This window comes from Dendropsophus ebraccatus, chromosome 8 (genome assembly GCF_027789765.1).
Source record: "Dendropsophus ebraccatus isolate aDenEbr1 chromosome 8, aDenEbr1.pat, whole genome shotgun sequence".
In the NCBI taxonomy this organism is placed as follows: Eukaryota; Metazoa; Chordata; class Amphibia; order Anura; family Hylidae; genus Dendropsophus; species Dendropsophus ebraccatus.
The window spans coordinates 6,605,728-6,629,260 of NC_091461.1; the positions used below are offsets into that span (position 1 = coordinate 6,605,728).

The 23,533-nt window shown below is 47.2% G+C and overlaps 1 protein-coding gene across 7 annotated transcripts in view; it reads left to right on the forward strand.

Annotated features, from left to right (window-relative positions):
- The window catches only part of LOC138799013 (pancreatic triacylglycerol lipase-like), a 47,246-nt gene that overhangs the window by 11,545 nt on the left and 12,168 nt on the right, over positions 1-23,533 (forward strand). For 3 of the 7 annotated variants that reach the window (XM_069979708.1, XM_069979707.1, XM_069979706.1), the window contains exons 1-4: positions 17,806-17,912; positions 18,144-18,189; positions 21,615-21,663; positions 22,051-22,202. In XM_069979708.1, coding sequence (XP_069835809.1) covers positions 21,615-21,663; positions 22,051-22,202 — 201 coding nt within the window. In that variant the 5' untranslated portion in view covers positions 17,806-17,912; positions 18,144-18,189. The other 4 variants (XM_069979702.1, XM_069979703.1, XM_069979705.1 and 1 more) reach the window with 4 other exon arrangements.

Here is a 23,533-nt window from a genome sequence, read left to right on the forward strand (position 1 = left end):
GAATGTGCAGACAATTATCTTTAATGTATCCCGATAATTTGACTACATACACTATTGCCATTCTTTATAAGGCCCTAGTTGTGTCATGTTTGTTAGCCTTCATGCTGGTGTATGTGACTGTCCAGAGAGGGTTAATGTATCCTGACCAATCACAATAGTCCCCTTTGCTCACACTCAAACAAATGCTTACACACCACTCTGACTCGTGCTTCAACATCCTGTCATTTCTCTAAAATATGTTAGTTTCTGTCATGGCGCTAGAACAACATCTCGTGATTTTTGCAGATCACGGTCACTCCCTCAGTTGTTTAGCGTGTGCTGTAGGTGGCAGAGCCAGTAAGCATGGTGAATGAAATGGCTGTTTCTATGCAGCGGATAATGTTTTATATTTAGTGGCCTACAGTACTAAGCAGTCCGAGAGCTGTTCTCCGGCCCACACTATTCACTTCCTTTATACTCAATGCTGGGCGGCCTGCTGCTCTGTCACTGTCTCAGTGTGGCCTGCGGGGATCTATGACAGGTACACAGGCCTCTTACTGGCCGCTTGTGTATCTGGTCACATGACTAACTCAGGCTCCTCTCCCTGCTGGGCCACATTAAAAAACACTTGTTGTTGTGTTGTCACCAGAATGGTTCCATGCCCACAACATGCCCTGAAGATGAGAGCATTGTTTCCACACTCAGAACGGGGAACATTTTTGGCTAATGTTTTTTTGTTTAAGTTTATTAGAAAACACTAATGTGAATGAGTTAATAGAAATAGTTGTATGTCCTAACATAGGATGCGCATAGTACTACATAATGTCTTCGTGTTACCAAAACACACATTTCGACATACTGTATGTTATCAAAACTTAAACATTCGATATATGAAGTACCTTTATGAATGTGTCCATATTAGCTAACCTTTCTGTCTCTCCACAGAACCAGTGGCAATTTCTCAGACCCACCGGGAGGACAGGATGCTGCTGGTTCTGATGTTGCAGCATCCCAGCAGGAGGGGGATAGTGCCACGCCACCGCCATCACAGGAGCCTGGCAGTCCTACTCTTTCTGAGGGCACGGAGCCGATGCCAGGACCTTCTGGCTCGACTTCCATGCACGAAGAGGAGGAGGCTGCAGCACCATCAACATCTGGTGCAGGTCCTAGTGGTGTGCCCCTGGCAGCTCGGCCACGTCAGCCACTCACGAGGCCCACTACTACCACCACCAGGAGGCGTCGGGAGCAAGAAGAAGCTCATTCAGCACTGAGTGAGTTGGATCAATCTGTCGTCAACTTTGTCAGGCGGTTTGATGGAGGAGATGATCAGAATGATTTCTTCTGCTACTATCTGGGAGTCCGTTTACGGAATCTCCCTACTAATCTGGCACGTAGTGCGCGGATGGTTACAGAAGTGCTGCTGTCGTGTCACGAGCAGATTGACCCCGATACTTTCCCCGACCCTTGCTATGTGGGCGTCCTCCTACAATCTGTGTATGGGTTACACTCACGGAGGCCACATATCCCGCCGGAGGGCTTTCTTTTCCCCGAGACCACTGCGCCCCCACCTGTGCCCCCACCTCTCTCCCCCCTTGTCCCCCCAGCATTGTCCCGAGAGCCACCTGGTGCCATGCCCCCTCCATCTGAGGGTACTAGGGCCGTTCCTAGGCGCCAGCCACGGCGTGGACGGCGCTCTCGGACATCTCGTTACCCACGACGTTTATGATTTCTACTATGTGATGTATGAGGCAATACATCATAATATTATTATATTTTTTTGGTTTAATTTTTCTATTTTTTTTTTTTTTTTTTTTATATTTTTTTTTTTTTTTTTGGTTTATGGCAAGTGGTCTCCTTTTTCAGGCCCAGAGAGGTCATTTTGTGTTAGGGTAGAGTAGGGTCCATGTCCCTGAGGACACCTTACCGGGGTGACATGGTACACTCTGTTTGAAAAAACAGTTTGCTAAGATCCTCATTTAAAAGAATCTATAGAAAAAAGTAAAATCATAATGTCTTTCCTTTAGCTATCTCCAGGGCGAATGGTTCTTGTGTGTAGGGGCCCTTGTTAGCAGAACCAATATGTCACTACATTTAAACGTCAATAAGGAAAAAAAAGGACTGTCATACAAATAGATGAGTTCCTAAATGCAAGTGTCTGATGTGTCCGGTTTTTACATCCATTACTGACTTTTGTTGCCTATGTTTGACTCAGCATCTTGCACAGAAGGTTGATTTGTGAAATGTATCCTTTTTGTTAACCTTTATACACAATAATGGGTTTAATGTGATATTTCATACAGAACATGCAGAGTTTGGTGTAAAATTATTTTAGATATAATATTTAATTCAACATTATAAGTATTTTAATGATCAACAATAAAATCCAAACTACATTTGGCCTGGAGAAAACAATGCTACATTGTGTGTGTGTGTAAGTCGAATAGTTGACATTCTTCCACACACATCTGCGTTGTTCTCTCTCGATTGGGAGGTGTAATGTAGTGATTTGGCTCAAGGTTACTAAAGTACCGCGCGCTTACACAATGTACTGTATCCTAGAATATAATCCACATTTTCACACATGGAGAGGCCTAAAGCCTTGCCAAGGATACATCAAGGATCTATTCACATGTTTTCAGTTTAAAAAGCTAAAAATTAACCATTATTATGTTTGTATTGGTTTGGCCTTTGCACATAGTGCAGTTAATGGATGTGTTGACGATATATATGTAACATTTCCCACAAGTCTCAGGCTTTTATTAACATGTTGTGTCACTACGCTAATCATTGACTCAGTGTGTGCTGGATGAATATCTGATAGTCTGCTCCTAGACTGGCCCACGAGATCGGCCTTTGGGAGCCTGCAGCAGAATGCAATGATCTGTCTGCAGTAAGCTGCAGCTTCATGCGCCCTTCCCCCTCTGTCCTAATCTAACTTTGACTTTACTATTGTGACATCATATTGCTTGGCAAGTCTGAGAATGTTTTTGAATAAAATTCCTTGTGTATTTATATAATCTCTCATTTTTTCACCTCTCCCAGAAAAAGCTTAGCTGGTTGTGCACTTTGTTTCGCGTAATGATTTGCATTAATGCGACATGCCTATTTTAGCCATGTATACAGATGGCAACACTTTATCAGTCTGAATACAAAGCCTCTATTTCATATGGTAATTCAAAATTTCGTAACCCTGTCAGTAACCAAAGTGAAAACTAACGTTGATTTCTAGTCAACAGTGGCCTTTGCCGCCAAGGGCTGGTTATTTGCATATGTAAATGAGTGTGTTCGCTCACATATGGAGATAGTGGCTGGGCTGATCCACCGGTTCGGTAGCTCCAATATAGAATGGATCACAGAAATCGTGGGGCCCAAGCGGCAAGCAGGTACGACATGGTGCAAACAAAGGGGTGTAAGGAATGAATCTAGGAATAACAAACGTGTTGTTCTGTGGTCATTTCATGGCTGAGCACCAGTTTTCTCCTTCTGGAGATTACACCTTAGTTTGCAGTTAACTGACGACCAGTGAGTGCCTGGCCTGAGGGCTGGGTATGAGGTATCGTTGGTACAGGTGTGCTCTCGGCCTTGTCAGAGAGTGGACATGTGTCCTGGACCTTTGCAGGTGCCTTTTGGGCCGGAAGGGAAAGGAATGTTGTGTTTGTGGTCCATTTCTTGGAGAAGTGGCCAAATGTTATATAGCATTGTTAGTGCATGTATCTGAGTGCCACCCTGCACTGTGGCTAGTTGCACCTGTGTGATGAGAGCAGGATTGCCATTTGGCCTTGACATAGGATGATAGAAGAAAGGAATTATTTATTTGAAGCTTAGCCATGAGAGAAATATTGTTTGCCACACATTTCTCACGGTCTTATTTTGTAATTGTCCTTGTATATTTTTAAATATAACTCAAAATACAGGGATGAATGTAACAACTGTTTGTGTCCAGGCTTCACCTAGGCCGTGTCCGTGACTGGATGGAGATAACAAATGTATCATTTTGAGTTCCTATGGGTAGAAGCCAAGGTTATTTAGGATGTGTCTGCATTGTAAGAATCTGCACTTTGAAAACCGTCGCTGGAAGAAGAAGTGATTTGGACAACAAAGCCGGAGTGATTCATGGAGCCCGAGATGTATCCTGATCGGTCTGTTATAGCCGTCGGCCAGCTGATCAGTGAAGTAAGTATTTTCTGGAGCTGTTGGGAGTGCTTTATACAAAGATAAGATCATCGATAGAAAGATTTCGATCGTCCTTTGGACTCGGAGAAGATAGTTGTGTGGCCGTGACTTAATGTATGACTGTCATTTGTTGTGTGAGTCACATTTACATACATGTAATTTACAAGTCTTGTCTTTTATATCGCTTTTTGTGATGTCCAAAAGTCACATCTGTAATTGCATCCTGTTTAAGTGGTAAATAATTTAGTGAAAACAAATCGATTATGTAATGATCAATAGATGCTAGATAATATTTATTTTATGTGTACGATTGTCTATAGTCATTTAGTGGCACGATACATCGCTCCGAGTAGTTTATGTAAGTACGATTGTGTGTAATTCCTATGTGTTTGCCATCAGGGGGCGCTTGAAATCCAGCAATGACTGCATGAGTCTTTTCAGATGTGTGTGTCTCCTCCAAATCTGTGAATGTGTTAGCTCTTTCGGACCATGTAACGCACATCGTATTTTAGGCGAGATTTGTAAGTAATGGCTGGTCGAGGAATTGTCCTTGTAATAGCACATGTTGTTGGGCAAACAGGGCGTGACTTAGGATTGCTCTTAGCGAGATGGCCGTGCAGCGAACTCTCTCCCTTCTCCCTCCTCCCTCCTCCCTCCTCCCTCCTCCCTCCTCCCTCCTCCCTCCTCCCTCCTCCCTCCTCCCTCCTCCCTCCATGATGGTTGTTGGCGGCACATACATAGTAGAAATCCTACCATATAATGTGCTGATAGTGTCATCATAAGGAGGTCGCTTAAATAGTACGCAAATCACGCACAAGATCCGGCGCAGGCTGATGATGCTATAGGCTAGCGACACAGCGTGGACACGCCCCCTCTCTGTAGTACATGCACGTCATCAGTGTGCGTAGCGGGGTTGTTGTTTAGCCGGAGTGTTTGGTGTGCTGTGCTAATTCTGTTCACTGCTCGGCTAATGAGTATTTTGGCTTTTAGCGCTGCTCTGCTTTGTACTTTGTCAGGCGTTGTAACGTCGGAAGCACACACAATCCGCAGCAGCCACGTTCAAAGAGGCGTGGCCGACCATTATGGCACTTGTAGTGCAGCGGCTTACGACGTGACAATGCCGGACAGAAATGGGTAAGCTGAGCATCGTTACATGGTGTCACATAGCAATTCGCCGAGCACACGACACGCAATAGTTAACCCCCCCCCACCCCCGCTACGCCCAGTGCTGAGGTGGCGAGACTACAGAGAGGAGGCGTGTCCCCCCGTGTCGCTATCCGATCCCAGACCCCCGCGCCGGATTGTGGCCTTCCATTCCCTAGTAGTAAGCACATATATTTAGGGCAAATACTATGAGGACATGATGTGATTAGTAGTGTACTGTGTATATGATATGTGGCGCCAGCAAACATCATGGAGGGAGGGAGTTGGCTGCAGGTGAAGCTGGAGACCCCACCCACATAAGTGACGTACTATTTACAATCAAACATGGCGTGTAGCATGTGACATGGGTGTAGTAGCTATGACCTTATTGACTAATAATTTCTAAGACGTTACTGTAATTATTTTGGATTTTCAGGTCCATGCTCGGCCAGTGCTATGGGACGGCCCTGCGCCTGGGTACAGAAGCCGGCTAACACGGAGTGCCGCATGGAGGGAGGTTGCCCGGATTGTATACCCAGATTGGGACCAGCATACTAGATTACAGCAATGGATAATTGGTAAGTTGTTTAGCCACTGTGGCAAACCATTAACTCGAGTGTTATGGTCACCTGACGCTGATATATTCCTAATGTGTGGATGCTTTTGCTTGAAGCTAACTATGTGGAGACCAGGTGGTCCAGTGTGAGGGACCGATTCATCAGGCAGCGACGGCAGCTGATCAGGCGTGGGGCCGCCCAAGAAGAACTGGCCGCTTTGCGTTTTGCCCCAATGCTGCGTTTCATTTTGAATTCCCCCAGACGCCGCAGGTAAGTGTGTGTGTTAATTGCATGTGTCCATGGTAGTAGCAGATGATGATGGAAGTAGCTCAGTGTCTTATGTGTGCAGACATAGACATGTGTTAGATTTATATAGATTGTATACATCGAGGCTCCAGCAGGGGGAGCAGTATATTTAGTGAACACTTTAGAGTAATCTCGATTTCGGGAAGATGATGCGCCCCCTGCTGGACACCAGATAACTAACAAATGCAGCCTGGCCTAACCGCTTTGGGAACAGCTTTTGATCCCTCCAGGATCTAATCCAGAACATGAAATGGCAGTTATGCCAATAGCGTGGACTGTCTTCATAATGTTTAAACAATGTACGCAATGTGTCCATAGAGTAAACTAATGTTCCACTCGGGTGGCCTTGTGAAGACCCACATTTTGGGTCAACAGTGTGTGAATATATTGTAAAAAGTTCTAGTGTGGCACCTCGTACATAGAAAATAGTGTGAAAGCAGGCAGAGTGTAATCCTGCATTGGATGCCTCCATTTTAGTTATCTGGCTAAATATGTCCTTAAACAAAAGTGCCATCTTAGATAGTGACCAGTGTTGTTTTCTCCTCAGACCACAAGTAGTTCAGCAACCAGCAGAGGCCTCATCGGATGAAGAGAATGAAGAACCTAATCTGGCAGAGGGGTTGGCCAGGACTCCACCACCAAGATGTCAAGAGGGTCCTGTGGAGCCTGGCGAGAGAGAGTGACATGTGCCTTGACCGTCCAACAACATTTGTGTTTGTTCCGCACTCCCTCTCCTCAGCTACACCAACACCACCCCTTGTCTGCTACACTGTAGGGCCTTAGTGCCAACCGCGCCTTACTAGCATTAATAATTTCCTAACATTTGTGTGCACCAGGACCACATCAATAACACACTGTTTAGAAGGTCTGGCATCACATTAGCTAGGGATGACAATAACAGCTTGGGGGGATTGGGATGTCCCTTTTATTTTTGTGGTGCCAGAATACAGTCAGGCTGGCTGTGTCCTTCACATATTGCCCACACTATTGCCTCTGCACACTATTCTAACTTCTGTCAACATGGTCCAAAGTAGTCTCCACACACCCTCGCCCACATCCACCCACACACACTATCATGTGAATGTTTTATTTTTTGACATGTAATAAATCCATTGCGACATATCTTGTTGTTTCCCGAAATCTTATTTTTTACTTGTTTATGTTTTAGTGTTTAAGGGTTAAAAAAACAAATGATTATTGACTGCCACTAAGGAACTACGAAATACGCTTCAAAATACTTAGTGGACTTTGTTTGCATAGAAAGCTGTATTGAATGTTGCTATTGTGTCTTCTAAAATTTTGTTGTATGCTTTACGTTAGTAGAAAATGAACACATGCTGGATGTCCTTCAGGAGAATATTTCTAATCATATGTGAGACATTGCTGTATGTGTTAAAATGAATGTGTCATGATAGGAAATATTATAATGTAGTTAAGTATTTCATTTATCAGGCCAACACTCTCCTGCTGTGGCCACTTCCTGCCTTGGCCACAGATGGCAGCAGAGAGCACTGTCATACATGACAAACAAGGAATCGCAACATTCACTACATGTTCGTAGTAGGTTCACAATACGTGTATTTGAGTCAGTATATTTTGGTCAGTATTGTTAACAAAACCAGTAGTGGCTTAAAAACACAAAGGCTGTGTTCACACAATGTAGAAATAGAGTGGCTGTGCGCCATTTAAAGTGAAATATTGCTAATTTTTTTTCTAAGAATGGATGTTATTTGGAAATGTCCTTATTTAGTGTTTTAATGGCGCACATCCACAACATTACAACATTGTGTCGAGATCCTTTGGGTGTTTAGAATCCACTGCTGTTTTTGTTAGCTATACTGAGTGAAATACACGTATTGTGAAGCCACTAGCGAAGATGTAGTGAATGCTGCGATTCCTTCTTTTTGAGGTCTGAGCCTGCTCTATGCTGACATCTGTAGCCAAGGCAGGAAGTGGGCAGAGCAGGAGAGGCTTGTGATGAGCACTAACATATTTTGGGACATTAATGTTATTATCATGACACTATCATTTCCACATAGAGCTCTATGTCCGATGGTAGTAGAAATCTCCTCCTGCAGGACATCCAGCATGTGGTCATTATGTACAAAGTGGAGGATATATAAACGTACACACAATAAACTACATAATGTAGCGTTTACACTGGCAGATTGATGTGATGGATTTTGGATAAGAAATCCAGGAGATGACTGTAGACAAGGAACAGGTGATCAAGTAAAGAGCGAGATTTCTAATCTTTGAATACACTCTTCTGTGTTTTACAGAAAAAAAAATGGATGATAAAATAATATTTTTGAACCGCAACCTAAGTAGACCACATCCAGCTGGCGCACCTGGGTGATGTGTGGAGGGATATATGTGGTGTGTTAATAGTGATTGTTAAGAAGTGAGATGGACTGTGGCACTAGAAGATATCAGATCCTGTTACATATCCCACACTAGAAAGTTAGACATATAGTGCGCACCCTGCTGGTCACTCCATAGGAAATGCACATGTTTTGATCACATCAATCTTTCAGCACACTAGGTTCAAAGGACTATACAATTAACATTAGCATGATGTGACCATGCTCGATAATTACTGGCCAGTAGTATATCGAGTGAGGTAATGTGTATTTTCGAACACTACTATGTGGGAACACACAACATGTTTTACATACATTGAAAAGGCAGACACATTGTTTAGTCGAATAAGAAAATATATTTTTTGTTTTAGTAAAAAGAGAATGAAAATTAAATATCAACCAATACATCGGGTTCAAACAACAAAAGAAAATAAAAAAACACACATCCCAGAGACAGGTGACATACATGCGGGAAAACATCAGTCCTGTGGCCGTGGCTCATAAGGGAGGCTGTGAAAGGGGCCCGGGCACGGCGCCTTCAGGAGTCATGAAGTAGTCAGCAAAGAGGTTCCTGACCACTATCCCGCGGTTGAGTTGTCTCCCTTGGCCATAGTTGATAGGGGCACTAAAAGCTGGCAGTGTCTCCACGTTCACCTCCGGGGTGGGAGCATAGTCCCGAAGGTAGTTGTGGAGAACACAGGCAGCTTTAATGACCATGTCAACTGTGGCCAATTTCAACTGCAGGGCAGTGGTAAACACTCTCCACTGACTAGTCATGATCCCGAAGGCGCACTCCACGAAGTTACGTGCCCGGCTCAGCCTCCGGTTAAATAGTCTCCCCCGTTCATCCAGCCCTCTCCGTGGGTAAGGGCGCAGCAGGTTGTTGAGTAAAGGGAAGGCTTGATCCCCTACCATGACGAATGGAGCGGGATGCGTGGTACCCGGAAGAGGAGTGGGAGGAGGTAGAGTCACGTGATCTAAGAGTATGCGCCGCCCAAACTCTGATCTCAGTAGCGCCCGGGAGTCCCCAGTACTGCCATAGGAGCCGACGTCGATGGCAAGGAAACGATACGTGGAATCAACAACCGCGATCAGGACCACAGAAAAAAATTTCTTATAATTGAAATACTGTGATCCTGATCGCGGTGGTTGCTTCACACGTATGTGCTTACCATCAACCGCCCCTATACAGTTGGGGAAATTGGCCACAGACTGAAAGCCTGCTGCTGACTGCAACCAAATCTCCCGGGTCGGACTGGGCATCACGATGGGCTGCAAATGCTCCCAGATCACGCCGCACGTGCACCTCACAATTCCAGAGATGGTGGACGTACCAACCCTGAATTGGAGGTGCAACGAGACATAACTCTCCCCTGTCGCCAAGAATCTGTGAAAAAATGAAAAATAGTATTTTATGATTCTATTTCACATTCAGCTACATATTAAATTATTACATATTTTAACACTATATTAGATTTCACTACAATTACATGAACAAATAGTTCGCATTAAAATAAAGCATCTTCACCTTAACGTTATGAGCAGACGTCCCACAGGAGGGATGGATTTCCGCATGTAGGTGTCCTGTCTCTGGAGATGTGGGGTCAAAATGGAAAGTAAATTATCAAAGGCCTCCATAGGCAGGCGCACGAAGTCCTGGAACTTGTCAGGATGTCTGCAACAAATTAAGAAAAATATTGATCACTAATATTACACACAAACACACATCATAGGAAGATGTCATACGGTTTACAAATGTTGAAATTAACATCAAACGTTGTAAGGATAAACAAAAAACATAATAAAATTATGGACTTTGGGGTAAACATTTGTGGACAGTAACCTTTACATTTGCAATATTACATTCAAAGATTTGACGACTTTGATGTATTCAAATCGACATACCGTCGCAAATCATCATACAGGCAACCAATGTGGCCCCGGGTCTCCCTCCGAACATTGATGGGGTGGACCCAATATCGCCGTCCCACCTCCTGCAGACGGCGCTGCTCTGCGTCTTTTTGCCTCTGAGAAGAATTTTTAAAAAATTAAATTTATTATTTTTAAGACATCTCAATTAGTCACAAAATTATTACACAGTTGCATTTAAGGACCTTTGGTCAACAGTACTTAAGGGAGCTTGCATAAACAATACATTTAAATCAATGTTTTACGGATTATAAGCCTAAACAGTTTGTAAGGCTAGTTTGAAATAAGTTACATAAAGCTTTAAAAAAAAAAAAAAAAAAAAAAAAAAAAAAAAATATATAGAGACTTACACACAAACGCTGGTAATAATTACGCATCTTCCACAGGATCGAAAGCACCACGAGCTGGTGCTTGCGGCGCAGCCTCATACGCCGGGCTGGCCCATAGGGCGCATTATTAGCGCCATCAGACATCTTTTTTTTTATTTTTTTGGCATTCAAAACACTACAAGCATATGGGCGTACTTCGCGAGTGGGCGGAGATTTTATAGGGATGTGGGTGTGCTTATTTGGCCCGGGGGCAGATTCATGAATCAAATACATGCTTTTGAGCGGGGCCAAACAAGCCAAGACACATCATGACACTACGGCCGGACTCTTACGATAAGACCGTAAGTGGTTTTCAAATACAGCCGCCAGACCACCCGGAGATGTACGGGACAGAAATTTTAACGCCCGCACTGTTACTACGTGTGAAACCGGCCTAAAACTGAACTTCTTGTATTCCCGCCCTCTAACAAACCTAAACCCGACATCTCCCTCTCAGTCTGTGGTACTAGCATCACTCCTGTGCATCAAGCTCGATGTCTGGGGGTCATGCTAGACTCCGATCTATCCTTCACTCCCTATATCCAAGCTCTTACAGCTCCTGTCATCTACATCTCAAAAACATCTCCAGAATCCGTCCATTTCTCACCACTGACACCGCTCAGACTCTGACTGTCACCCTGATCCACTCCCGTCTTGACTACTGTAACTCTCTACTAATCGGTCTTCCTCTCTCTAAGCTCTCCCCTCTCCAGTCTATCCTGAACGCAGCAGCCAGGCTCATCTTCCTCTCCAGCCGCTATACCGACGTCTCCCTTCTGTGCCAGTCACTGCACTGGTTACCCATTAAATATAGAACACAGTTCAAACTCCTCACCCATAAAGCTCTCCACAACTCTGCCCCTCCATACATCTCCTCCCTCATCTCCACAACTCTGCCCTCCATACATCTCCTCCCTCATCTCCACAACTCTGCCCTCCATACATCTCCTCCCTCATCTCCACAACTCTGCCCCTCCATACATCTCCTCCCTCATCTCCACAACTCTGCCCCTCCATACATCTCCTCATCTCCACAACTCTGCCCCTCCATACATCTCCTCCCTCATCTCCACAACTCTGCCCTCCATACATCTCCTCCCTCATCTCCACAACTCTGCCCTCCATACATCTCCTCATCTCCACAACTCTGCCCCTCCATACATCTCCTCATCTCCACAACTCTGCCCCTCCATACATCTCCTCCCTCATCTCCACAACTCTGCCCCTCCATACATCTCCTCATCTCCACAACTCTGCCCCTCCATACATCTCCTCATCTCCACAACTCTGCCCCTCCATACATCTCCTCCCTCATCTCCACAACTCTGCCCTCCATACATCTCCTCATCTCCACAACTCTGCCCTCCATACATCTCCTCCCTCATCTCCACAACTCTGCCCCTCCATACATCTCCTCCCTCATCTCCACAACTCTGCCCCTCCATACATCTCCTCCCTCATCTCCACAACTCTGCCCCCCATACATCTCCTCCCTCATCTCCACTACTCTGCCCCTCCATACATCTCCTCCCTCATCTCCACAACTCTGCCCCTCCATACATCTCCTCATCTCCACAACTCTGCCCCTCCATACATCTCCTCCCTCATCTCCACAACTCTGCCCCTCCATACATCTCCTCATCTCCACAACTCTGCCCCTCCATACATCTCCTCCCTCATCTCCACAACTCTGCCCTCCATACATCTCCTCCCTCATCTCCACAACTCTGCCCTCCATACATCTCCTCCCTCATCTCCACAACTCTGCCCCCCATACATCTCCTTCCTCATCTCCACAACTCTGCCCTCCATACATCTCCTCCCTCATCTCCACAACTCTGCCCTCCATACATCTCCTCATCTCCACAACTCTGCCCCTCCATACATCTCCTCATCTCCACAACTCTGCCCCTCCATACATCTCCTCATCTCCACAACTCTGCCCCTCCATACATCTCCTCATCTCCACAACTCTGCCCCTCCATACATCTCCTCATCTCCACAACTCTGCCCCTCCATACATCTCCTCCCTCATCTCCACAACTCTGCCCTCCATACATCTCCTCATCTCCACAACTCTGCCCTCCATACATCTCCTCATCTCCACAACTCTGCCCTCCATACATCTCCTCATCTCCACAACTCTGCCCTCCATACATCTCCTCATCTCCACAACTCTGCCCTCCATACATCTCCTCCCTCATCTCCACAACTCTGCCCTCCATACATCTCCTCCCTCATCTCCACAACTCTGCCCTCCATACATCTCCTCCCTCATCTCCACAACTCTGCCCCTCCATACATCTCCTCATCTCCACAACTCTGCCCCTCCATACATCTCCTCCCTCATCTCCACAACTCTGCCCCTCCATACATCTCCTCCCTCATCTCCACAACTCTGCCCCTCCATACATCTCCTCCCTCATCTCCACAACTCTGCCCCTCCATACATCTCATCTCCAGAACTCTGCCCCTCCATACATCTCCTCCCTCATCTCCACAACTCTGCCCTCCATACATCTCCTCCCTCATCTCCACAACTCTGCCCCTCCATACATCTCCTTTCTCATCTCCACAACTCTGCCCCTCCATACATCTCCTCCCTCATCTCCACAACTCTGCCCTCCATACATCTCCTCCCTCATCTCCACAACTCTGCCCTCCATACATCTCCTCCCTCATCTCCACAACTCTGCCCTCCATACATCTCCTCCCTCATCTCCACAACTCTGCCCCTCCATACATCTCCTCCCTCATCTCCACAACTCTGCCCCTCCATACATCTCCTCATCTCCACAACTCTGCCCCTCCATACATCTCCTCCCTCATCTCCACAACTCTGCCCCTCCATACATCTCCTCCCTCATCTCCACAACTCTGCCCTCCATACATCTCCTCCCTCATCTCCACAACTCTGCCCCTCCATACATCTCCTCCCTCATCTCCACAACTCTGCCCTCCATACATCTCCTCCCTCATCTCCACAACTCTGCCCCTCCATACATCTCCTCCCTCATCTCCACAACTCTGCCCCTCCATACATCTCCTCCCTCATCTCCACAACTCTGCCCTCCATACATCTCCTCCCTCATCTCCACAACTCTGCCCTCCATACATCTCCTCACTCATCTCCACAACTCTGCCCTCCATACATCTCCTCACTCATCTCCACAACTCTGCCCCTCCATACATCTCCTCCCTCATCTCCACAACTCTGCCCCTCCATACATCTCCTCCCTCATCTCCACAACTCTGCCCTCCATACATCTCCTCCCTCATCTCCACAACTCTGCCCCTCCATACATCTCCTCCCTCATCTCCACAACTCTGCCCCTCCATACATCTCCTCCCTCATCTCCACAACTCTGCCCCTCCATACATCTCCTCCCTCATCTCCACAACTCTGCCCCCCATACATCTCCTCCCTCATCTCCACTACTCTGCCCCTCCATACATCTCCTCCCTCATCTCCACAACTCTGCCCCTCCATACATCTCCTCATCTCCACAACTCTGCCCCTCCATACATCTCCTCCCTCATCTCCACAACTCTGCCCCTCCATACATCTCCTCATCTCCACAACTCTGCCCCTCCATACATCTCCTCCCTCATCTCCACAACTCTGCCCTCCATACATCTCCTCCCTCATCTCCACAACTCTGCCCTCCATACATCTCCTCATCTCCACAACTCTGCCCCTCCATACATCTCCTCCCTCATCTCCACAACTCTGCCCTCCATACATCTCCTCCCTCATCTCCACAACTCTGCCCTCCATACATCTCCTCATCTCCACAACTCTGCCCCTCCATACATCTCCTCATCTCCACAACTCTGCCCCTCCATACATCTCCTCCCTCATCTCCACAACTCTGCCCCTCCATACATCTCCTCATCTCCACAACTCTGCCCCTCCATACATCTCCTCCCTCATCTCCACAACTCTGCCCCTCCATACATCTCCTCATCTCCACAACTCTGCCCCTCCATACATCTCCTCCCTCATCTCCACAACTCTGCCCCTCCATACATCTCCTCCCTCATCTCCACAACTCTGCCCCTCCATACATCTCATCTCCAGAACTCTGCCCCTCCATACATCTCCTCCCTCATCTCCACAACTCTGCCCTCCATACATCTCCTCCCTCATCTCCACAACTCTGCCCCTCCATACATCTCCTCCCTCATCTCCACAACTCTGCCCCTCCATACATCTCCTCCCTCATCTCCACAACTCTGCCCTCCATACATCTCCTCCCTCATCTCCACAACTCTGCCCTCCATACATCTCCTCCCTCATCTCCACAACTCTGCCCTCCATACATCTCCTCCCTCATCTCCACAACTCTGCCCCTCCATACATCTCCTCCCTCATCTCCACAACTCTGCCCCTCCATACATCTCCTCATCTCCACAACTCTGCCCCTCCATACATCTCCTCCCTCATCTCCACAACTCTGCCCCTCTATACATCTCCTCCCTCATCTCCACAACTCTGCCACTCCATACATCTCCTCATCTCCACAACTCTGCCCCTCCATACATCTCCTCCCTCATCTCCACAACTCTGCCCTCCATACATCTCCTCCCTCATCTCCACAACTCTGCCCCTCCATACATCTCCTCCCTCATCTCCACAACTCTGCCCCTCCATACATCTCCTCCCTCATCTCCACAACTCTGCCCTCCATACATCTCCTCCCTCATCTCCACAACTCTGCCCTCCATACATCTCCTCACTCATCTCCACAACTCTGCCCTCCATACATCTCCTCACTCATCTCCACAACTCTGCCCCTCCATACATCTCCTCCCTCATCTCCACAACTCTGCCCCTCCATACATCTCCTCCCTCATCTCCACAACTCTGCCCTCCATACATCTCCTCCCTCATCTCCACAACTCTGCCCCTCCATACATCTCCTCCCTCATCTCCACAACTCTGCCCCTCCATACATCTCCTCCCTCATCTCCACAACTCTGCCCCTCCATACATCTCCTCATCTCCACAACTCTGCCCTCCATACATCTCCTCCCTCATCTCCACAACTCTGCCCCCCATACATCTCCTCCCTCATCTCCACTACTCTGCCCCTCCATACATCTCCTCCCTCATCTCCACAACTCTGCCCTCCATACATCTCCTCCCTCATCTCCACAACTCTGCCCCTCCAAACATCTCCTCCCTCATCTCCACAACTCTGCCCCTCCATACATCTCCTCCCTCATCTCCACAACTTCGCCCTCCATACATCTCCTCCCTCATCTCCACATCTCTGCCCCTCCATACATCTCCTCCCTCATCTCCACAACTCTGCCCCTCCAAACATCTCCTCCCTCATCTCCACAACTCTGCCCTCCATACATCTCCTCCCTCATCTCCACAACTCTGCCCCTCCATACATCTCCTCCCTCATCTCCACAACTCTGCCCTCCATACATCTCCTCCCTCATCTCCACAACTCTGCCCCTCCATACATCTCCTCATCTCCACAACTCTGCCCCTCCATACATCTCCTCATCTCCACAACTCTGCCCTCCATACATCTCCTCCCTCATCTCCACAACTCTGCCCTCCATACATCTCCTCCCTCATCTCCACAACTCTGCCCTCCATACATCTCCTCCCTCATCTCCACAACTCTGCCCTCCATACATCTCCTCCCTCATCTCCACAACTCTGCCCCTCTGTACATCTCCTCCCTCATCTCCACAACTCTGCCCTCCATACATCTCCTCCCTCATCTCCACAACTCTGCCCTCCATACATCTCCTCCCTCATCTCCACAACTCTGCCCCCCATACATCTCCCCCCTCATCTCCACAACTCTGCCCTCCATACATCTCCTCCCTCATCTCCACAACTCTGCCCTCCATACATCTCCTCATCTCCACAACTCTGCCCTCCATACATCTCCTCCCTCATCTCCACAACTCTGCCCCTCCATACATCTCCTCCCTCATCTCCACCTACCATCCTTCCCGTGCTCTGCGTTCTGCTAATGACCTCACACTAACTTCTTCTTTAATCAGAACTTCTCATTCCCGCCTCCAAGACTTCTCTCGTGCTGCACCAGTTCTCTGGAACTCCCTACCCAAAGACCTCAGACTTATTTCCAACATCCCCAGTTTTAAGCGTGCCCTAAAGACCCATCTCTTCAGGCTTATAACATTTCGTTATCTCATCTCCCTCTGCTATCCCTTCTCCATCCTCTCTATAACTTCTTCGTTGCTAGTTACACTGTCCTTGTTATCTGAGCTCAGAAAATGGCTGGTAACTGGCTCGCCCAATCACCTACAGGCACTTAGAGATTCTATGTACAATGACTGGAACATTGACCAAGCACTTGTTGCCTCTCGTGTTACTCCCAGTCATCGTAGCCTGTAAGCTCTTGAGAGCAGGTCTCTAATTCGTCATTTTAATTCATTGCATAATTTAATATATAACCTGTAATGTATATATTTAAACAAGCGCTGTGGAATCTGTTGGCGCTATACAAATAAATATTATTATTATTATTATTATTATTAATAGTCCCCCTCAAAGCTGGAGACTATCCTGGCAGACTGGTGGAGGCAGGGGGCAAGCGAGGAGGTGAGGAGGCAAGTAGACCCTGACATCCTGGTTTAGGATGTCACATGACGTCAGTCAGCCTATCAGATGCCAGAACAAGGTGCTAGAACTATAACATCTGAGGAAGAGAGACAAAGGGCTTTAATAACTTAAACCTTAAAGGGGTAAAATCAGATGTGTAATACATATATATGTATGTGTATATATATATATATATATATATATATATATATATATATATATATATATACATATAATAGAGAACACGTTCTGTATTTAGTAAAGATACAGCACCATTTCCTTTCCCTATGCATCTGATTTCTTCCTGGTTTCTTCTCTGATCTGTGACCCTGCGGTTGCCAGGCAACAGTGCAGACACTTTCCCACAATCCCCCTTGCTTGCATGTAAAGTGAAAAGCAACTGCCAGTACTAATGGGTGAGATCATGTGACTGCGATTGAACTGAGCATGTGCGACACAATAAAGTGCATTCCTGGCCGGCCGTAACCAATGGCAACAGGTTAGGAAACTAATCAGCACATGGGGGGGGGGAGGGCATTAGAGAGTCTATATCTCCTAAATGATACATTGTAAGAAATGCCTGTACATTGGTAATAGGTATCATATACCATTAGACATCAGTATAGGCCTCGTTTTCTGTGTGACACCGCCCCTTTAATGTATGGAAATGTAAGACTTCATCAATAGATACACATAGATGAATGTTATGTTCTCTCTTTTCTTCTTATAGGCCGCAGCACACTCTCTGAGGAAGATCCAGGAGGTTGTGGATAAAGGTATAATACATCTATAAAATAACCACACCAATGCAAAACCCCTCGAAATAGTGTGGTGTGGTGGCTGGACATTGGGAGTGGTAGTCCTCAGGTTTCAAGGCAACTTTGCTGAGACTGCAGCTATCCTTCAGCCATCAGCAATCACAGGGCTTAGATTCAGGTGGACGATGGCTGGGATCATATGTCTCTTCAATCTCTCTGAATATCAAGCCAGCCATGAGGTGCACAAACCTGGTGCTGCAATTCCCAGCTGTGAGGCACACAAACCTGGTGCTGCAATTCCCAGCTGTGAGGCGCACAAACCTGGTGCTGCAATTCCCAGCTGTGAGGTGCCCAAACCGAGGTGCTGCAATTCCCAGCTGTGAGGTGCACAAACCTGGTGCTGCAATTCCCAGCTGTGAGGTGCCCAAACCGAGGTGCTGCAATTCCCAGCTGTGAGGTGTACAAACCGAGGTGCTGCAGTTCCCAGCTGTGAGGTGCCCAAACCGAGGTGCTGCAATTCCCAGCTGTGAGGTGTACAAACCTGGTGCTGTAATTCCCAGCTGTGAGGTGCACAAACCTGGTGCTGCAATTCCCAGCTGTGAGGTGCACAAACCTGGTGCTGCAATTCCCAGCTGTGAGGTGCACAAACCTGGTGCTGCAATTCCCAGCTGTGAGGTGCACAAACCTGGTGCTGCAATTCCCAGCTGTGAGGTGCCCAAACCTGGTGCTGCAATTCCCAGCTGTAAGGTGCACAAACCGAGGTGCTGCAATTCCCAGCTGTGAGGCGCACAAACCGAGGTGCTGCAATTCCCAGCTGTGAGGCGCACAAACCTGGTGCTGCAATTCCCAGCTGTGAGGCGCACAAACCTGGTGCTGCAATTCCCAGCTGTGAGGTGCACAAACCTGGTGCTGCAATTCCCAGCTGTGAGGTGCACAAACCTGGTGCTGTAATTCCCAGCTGTGGGGAGCAACTCATCACAATATATGCAGCATGTGGGCTGCAGGGATGCTAGGCCAGGTTTGAGGCCTAATCATGAGCTGTGAGATCCTCGTCTACATCCTCTCACAGATTCTGCAATTCTCAGCAGATAGAAAACAATGCAGTGCAGCACTTACTGAGACACGTTAAAAGACCGACTTTATTGTATCCCAGTTATAGATGCAGTAGTACAGGCCCTGGTGTTTCACGTCCGGATGGAGCTAATCCCTGGAGATTACCTGAGTGGACCGAGCAGTAGTCAGCAGGATAGGTATAAGATAGGTCTCAGCTCAGACATGTAGACTTTAGGACCAGGACAATCCCCAACAACATAGATGGGTTAGATCCCCTTTAGGCTGGGTTCACACTGCTGTTTGACACTATTTTTGTGTCCGTTAAAAAAAATGGATCCGTTTTTTTTTTACAATGGAAGTCAATGGAAAAACGGATCAAAACGCATGCACAGAAATGCATCCATTTTTTTTTCATCCATTTGTTGCAAAAAAGGATGAAAAGAACAGATTGCAAAAACGCAGTGTGAACCCAGCCTAAAGGGGATCTAACCCATCTATGTTGTTGGGGATTGTCCTGGTCCTAAAGTGGTAGTTGTGCCCCCGGTAGTTTAGCAGCCCATAGCGTAGGTGCTTGTAGACCATAAATCTGGACACAGTATTTTATGATGCAGGGACCTGGCCACTGGGCCAGGCCCTGGAAAGGACTCCCTCAAGAACCCTGGATACATGTAGGTCTTCTCAGGAACTTAGCTAGGAAACAATTCCAAATAATCACCCCACATGGCTGACCCTTACCTATATATAAACCTATATTACCTATGTATAAACCAGGGCTAGGATCTACCGCCTATTGCAGGAGAGCAGCCTGCAGTAACTCAGTACCTGATAGGTCAGGGCTTATGGGACCTTCTAGAAAGATCGAGAGGAGTGTGGATATAGGAAAGAAGTCTGGAGATAAGAGAGGAGTCTGGAGATAAGAGGGGAGTCTGCAGATAAGAGAGGAGTCTGGAGATAAGAGGAGTCTGGAGATAAGAGGAGTCTGGAGATAAGAGGAGTCTGGAGATAGGAGAGGAGTCTGGAGATAGGAGAGGAGTCTGGAGATAAGAAAGGAGTCTGCAGATAAGAGAGGAATCTGGAGATAAGAGACGAGTCTGGAGACACGAGAGGAGTCTGGAGATAAGAGAGGAGTCTGGAGATAAGAGAGGAGTCTGGAGATAGGAGAGGAGTCTGGAGATAGGAGAGGAGTCTGGAGATAAGAGAGGAGTCTGGAGATAAGAGAGGAGTCTGGAGATAGGAGAGGAGTCTGGAGATAGGAGAGGAGTCTGGAGATAAGAGAGGAGTCTGGAGATAAGAGAGGAGTCTGGAGATAAGAGGAGTCTGGAGATAAGAAAGGAGTCTGCAGATAAGAGAGGAATCTGGAGATAAGAGACGAGTCTGGAGACACGAGAGGAGTCTGGAGATAAGAGAGGAGTCTGGAGATAGGAGAGGAGTCTGGAGATATGAGAGGAGTCTGCAGATAAGAGAGGAATCTGGAGATAAGAGACGAGTCTGGAGACACGAGAGGAGTCTGGAGATAAGAGAGGAGTCTGGAGATAAGAGAGGAGTCTGGAGATAGGAGAGGAGTCTGGAGATAGGAGAGGAGTCTGGAGATAAGAGAGGAGTCTGGAGATAAGAGAGGAATCTGGAGATAAGAGACGAGTCTGGAGACACGAGAGGAGTCTGGAGATAAGAGAGGAGTCTGGAGATAAGAGAGGAGTCTGGAGATAGGAGAGGAGTCTGGAGATAAGAGAGGAGTCTGGAGATAAGAGAGGAGTCTGGAGATAGGAGAGGAGTCTGGAGATAGGAGAGGAGTCTGGAGATAAGAGAGGAGTCTGGAGATAAGAGAGGAGTCTGGAGATAAGAGAGGAGTCTGGAGATAGGAGAGGAGTCTGGAGATATGAGAGGAGTCTGGGGATAAGAGAGGAGTCTGGGGATAAGAGAGGAGTCTGGAGATAGGAGAGGAGTCTGGAGATAAGAGAGGAGTCTGGAGATAAGAGGAGTCTGGAGATAAGAGGAGTCTGGAGATAAGAAGAGGAGTCTGGAGATAAGAAGAGGAGTCTGGAGATAAGAGGAGTCTGGAGATAAGAGAGGAGTCTGGAGATAGAAGAGGAGTCTGGAGATAAGAGGAGTCTGGAGATAAGAGAGGAGTCTGGAGATAAGAGAGGAGTCTGGAGATAAGAGAGGAGTCTGGCAGTAGCTTTCTATTTGATCCCTATTCATAATGCATATAGACCCTATAACCCTATAATACTCATACGGAGGGGGGGGGGGGAGCTTTCAGCCGATAGGTATCTGACATATATGACCAGGCAGGAGGCAAGAAGGATCCAGCACAACCTCCTAACAGCTCAGAGAAGCCGATAAAGCCTCCAGGACACCAGGGACGTAACCATCAGTGTTTCCTCTTACAGATGTTGGTGGCGGTGCTGATCTTCCTCGCTATGGCGGTATGTGTACAAGGTAAGAGAGCTGCTGGATTCTGGGGGATTCTCATTACTCTGCTGCAGTGGTCTCCATCCTGTGATCATCCAGATACTACAACTCCCAGCATGTCCAGAGAAATCAGAGTATCCTGGCATTAACATTTTAGCGACACCTGGTAAACCCCCACTGTCGGACTGTATGAATTCCTGAATTTAGAATTTGAGACCATTCACCAACCTCCCCAGATAGCTGGCCTGATAAGTCTTCTAGAGTGTAGATAATTCAGCAGAACTATGATTACAGCTCTGGATGTGATTGGAGGATCAGTACAAGGGTCGGGGCATTAGATTGAGGCTGTGACCCGTGTATATAACAGCGTACCTCACAGTATATATAACACATCTCTTATCCTCTCCCGTGAAGGTGAAATGCGATGCTACGATGACATGGGATGTGTCAGCAATGATCCCCCCTTCCAATCGCCAACCCGGTTGATCTCTATATTTCCACAATCTCCAGAAGAAATTAACACTCGGTTCTTCCTGTTCACGGTGAATAACACAGACCAATATCAGGTAAGGTGATCCAGATCCTTAGTATTTGTCTCTAGATCAGCACATTCTATTCCTGAAATACTCTGTGCTGCAGTGATGCCACATGATGTGACTGTCTGTGAGCGACTCCCATAGGTGGATTTCTCACATAGTAGGGTGTTGTGATGCGAGAAAGAGAGAAGCTGAGCTTGTACACAGAGACAGAGGAGCAGTGGCTGAGGGGGTGACCCAGGGGTGCTAGATGGTACATGTAAGAGCTGATGTAGCGGCACTTGTCACGGGGCTCGGGGTGGTAGTAGCTCTCCCTTAGTCCTAACACACACTTGTTAAAAGGTTGTCGCCGGTGTTCCCTCTCTGTGGTGATGGTTAGGAAAGAGTCCAGGACACCTTAAAGGAGACGTCACCACCATCTATGAAACCTGCAGGCGGGTGGGGGTAAAAATAACACGTAAGTTAACTCACCCGTCCCTGTGCCTCTCAGCGCCATTGCCGAGGTCTCGTTCACCACTGTCAGACATCATCTTCTGCATAAAACCAGGTACATCACGTGCCCATCTCCTGCAGCAACAAACATCACGGCACGACTGAGTGATTGCCCAGCCCCGCCCCAGTCACTGATTGGCTGAGCAGGCAGCCAGGGTCGGGATGTTGCAGCTAGCAGAGCTGCAGGACCCCGGCTGCGGCAAACAGGACTGAAGAGCGCCGCAAGAGAGGTGAGTTAACTTGTTTGTTATTTTACCACCCACCCCCGCCTGCAGATTTCATAGTTGGTGTGACTTCTCCTTTAATTTACAAGGCAGTTTTCTTAAAGACTCGGGTCAGTGCATTTTTTAAGGCTCAGGTTAGCAGGTGCATTTTGCGTCTGAGAAGTAGCTTTGCCATATTTTTTTTAAGGCTATGTTCACACAAGGTAGGACAACGGCCGTTATTTGATACTCAAAAACAACTGCCTTTGTTACATCGAAATTGCTGCTTGCATTGACTTTAATGCAATACATTTTACTATTAAAACAACGGCCGTTCTTTTTATAAAATGGACGTTGTGTGAACATAGCCTAAGAGGGGGTGGCAAATTTTCTGATAGTTCAGTGACAATTTGTTCTTGAGGTGATACTGGGGCAGGTTGGTGGTGGCTGTTGGTGGATCCTGATAACCTTCGCTCCAGTTGCACACACCCCTCCCCCCGCCCTTCAGCTGGTGATTGACAGTTAACTGCCTATACACAGCCTGGATAGATAACTGCCAATCAGCAGCTGGTGGGCAGAGTTTTTTGCTTCTCATGAATATCCAGAACTACTGGGCTCATGCACATAATGGAGAGGACTACCGTATTTTCCGGCGTATAAGACGAC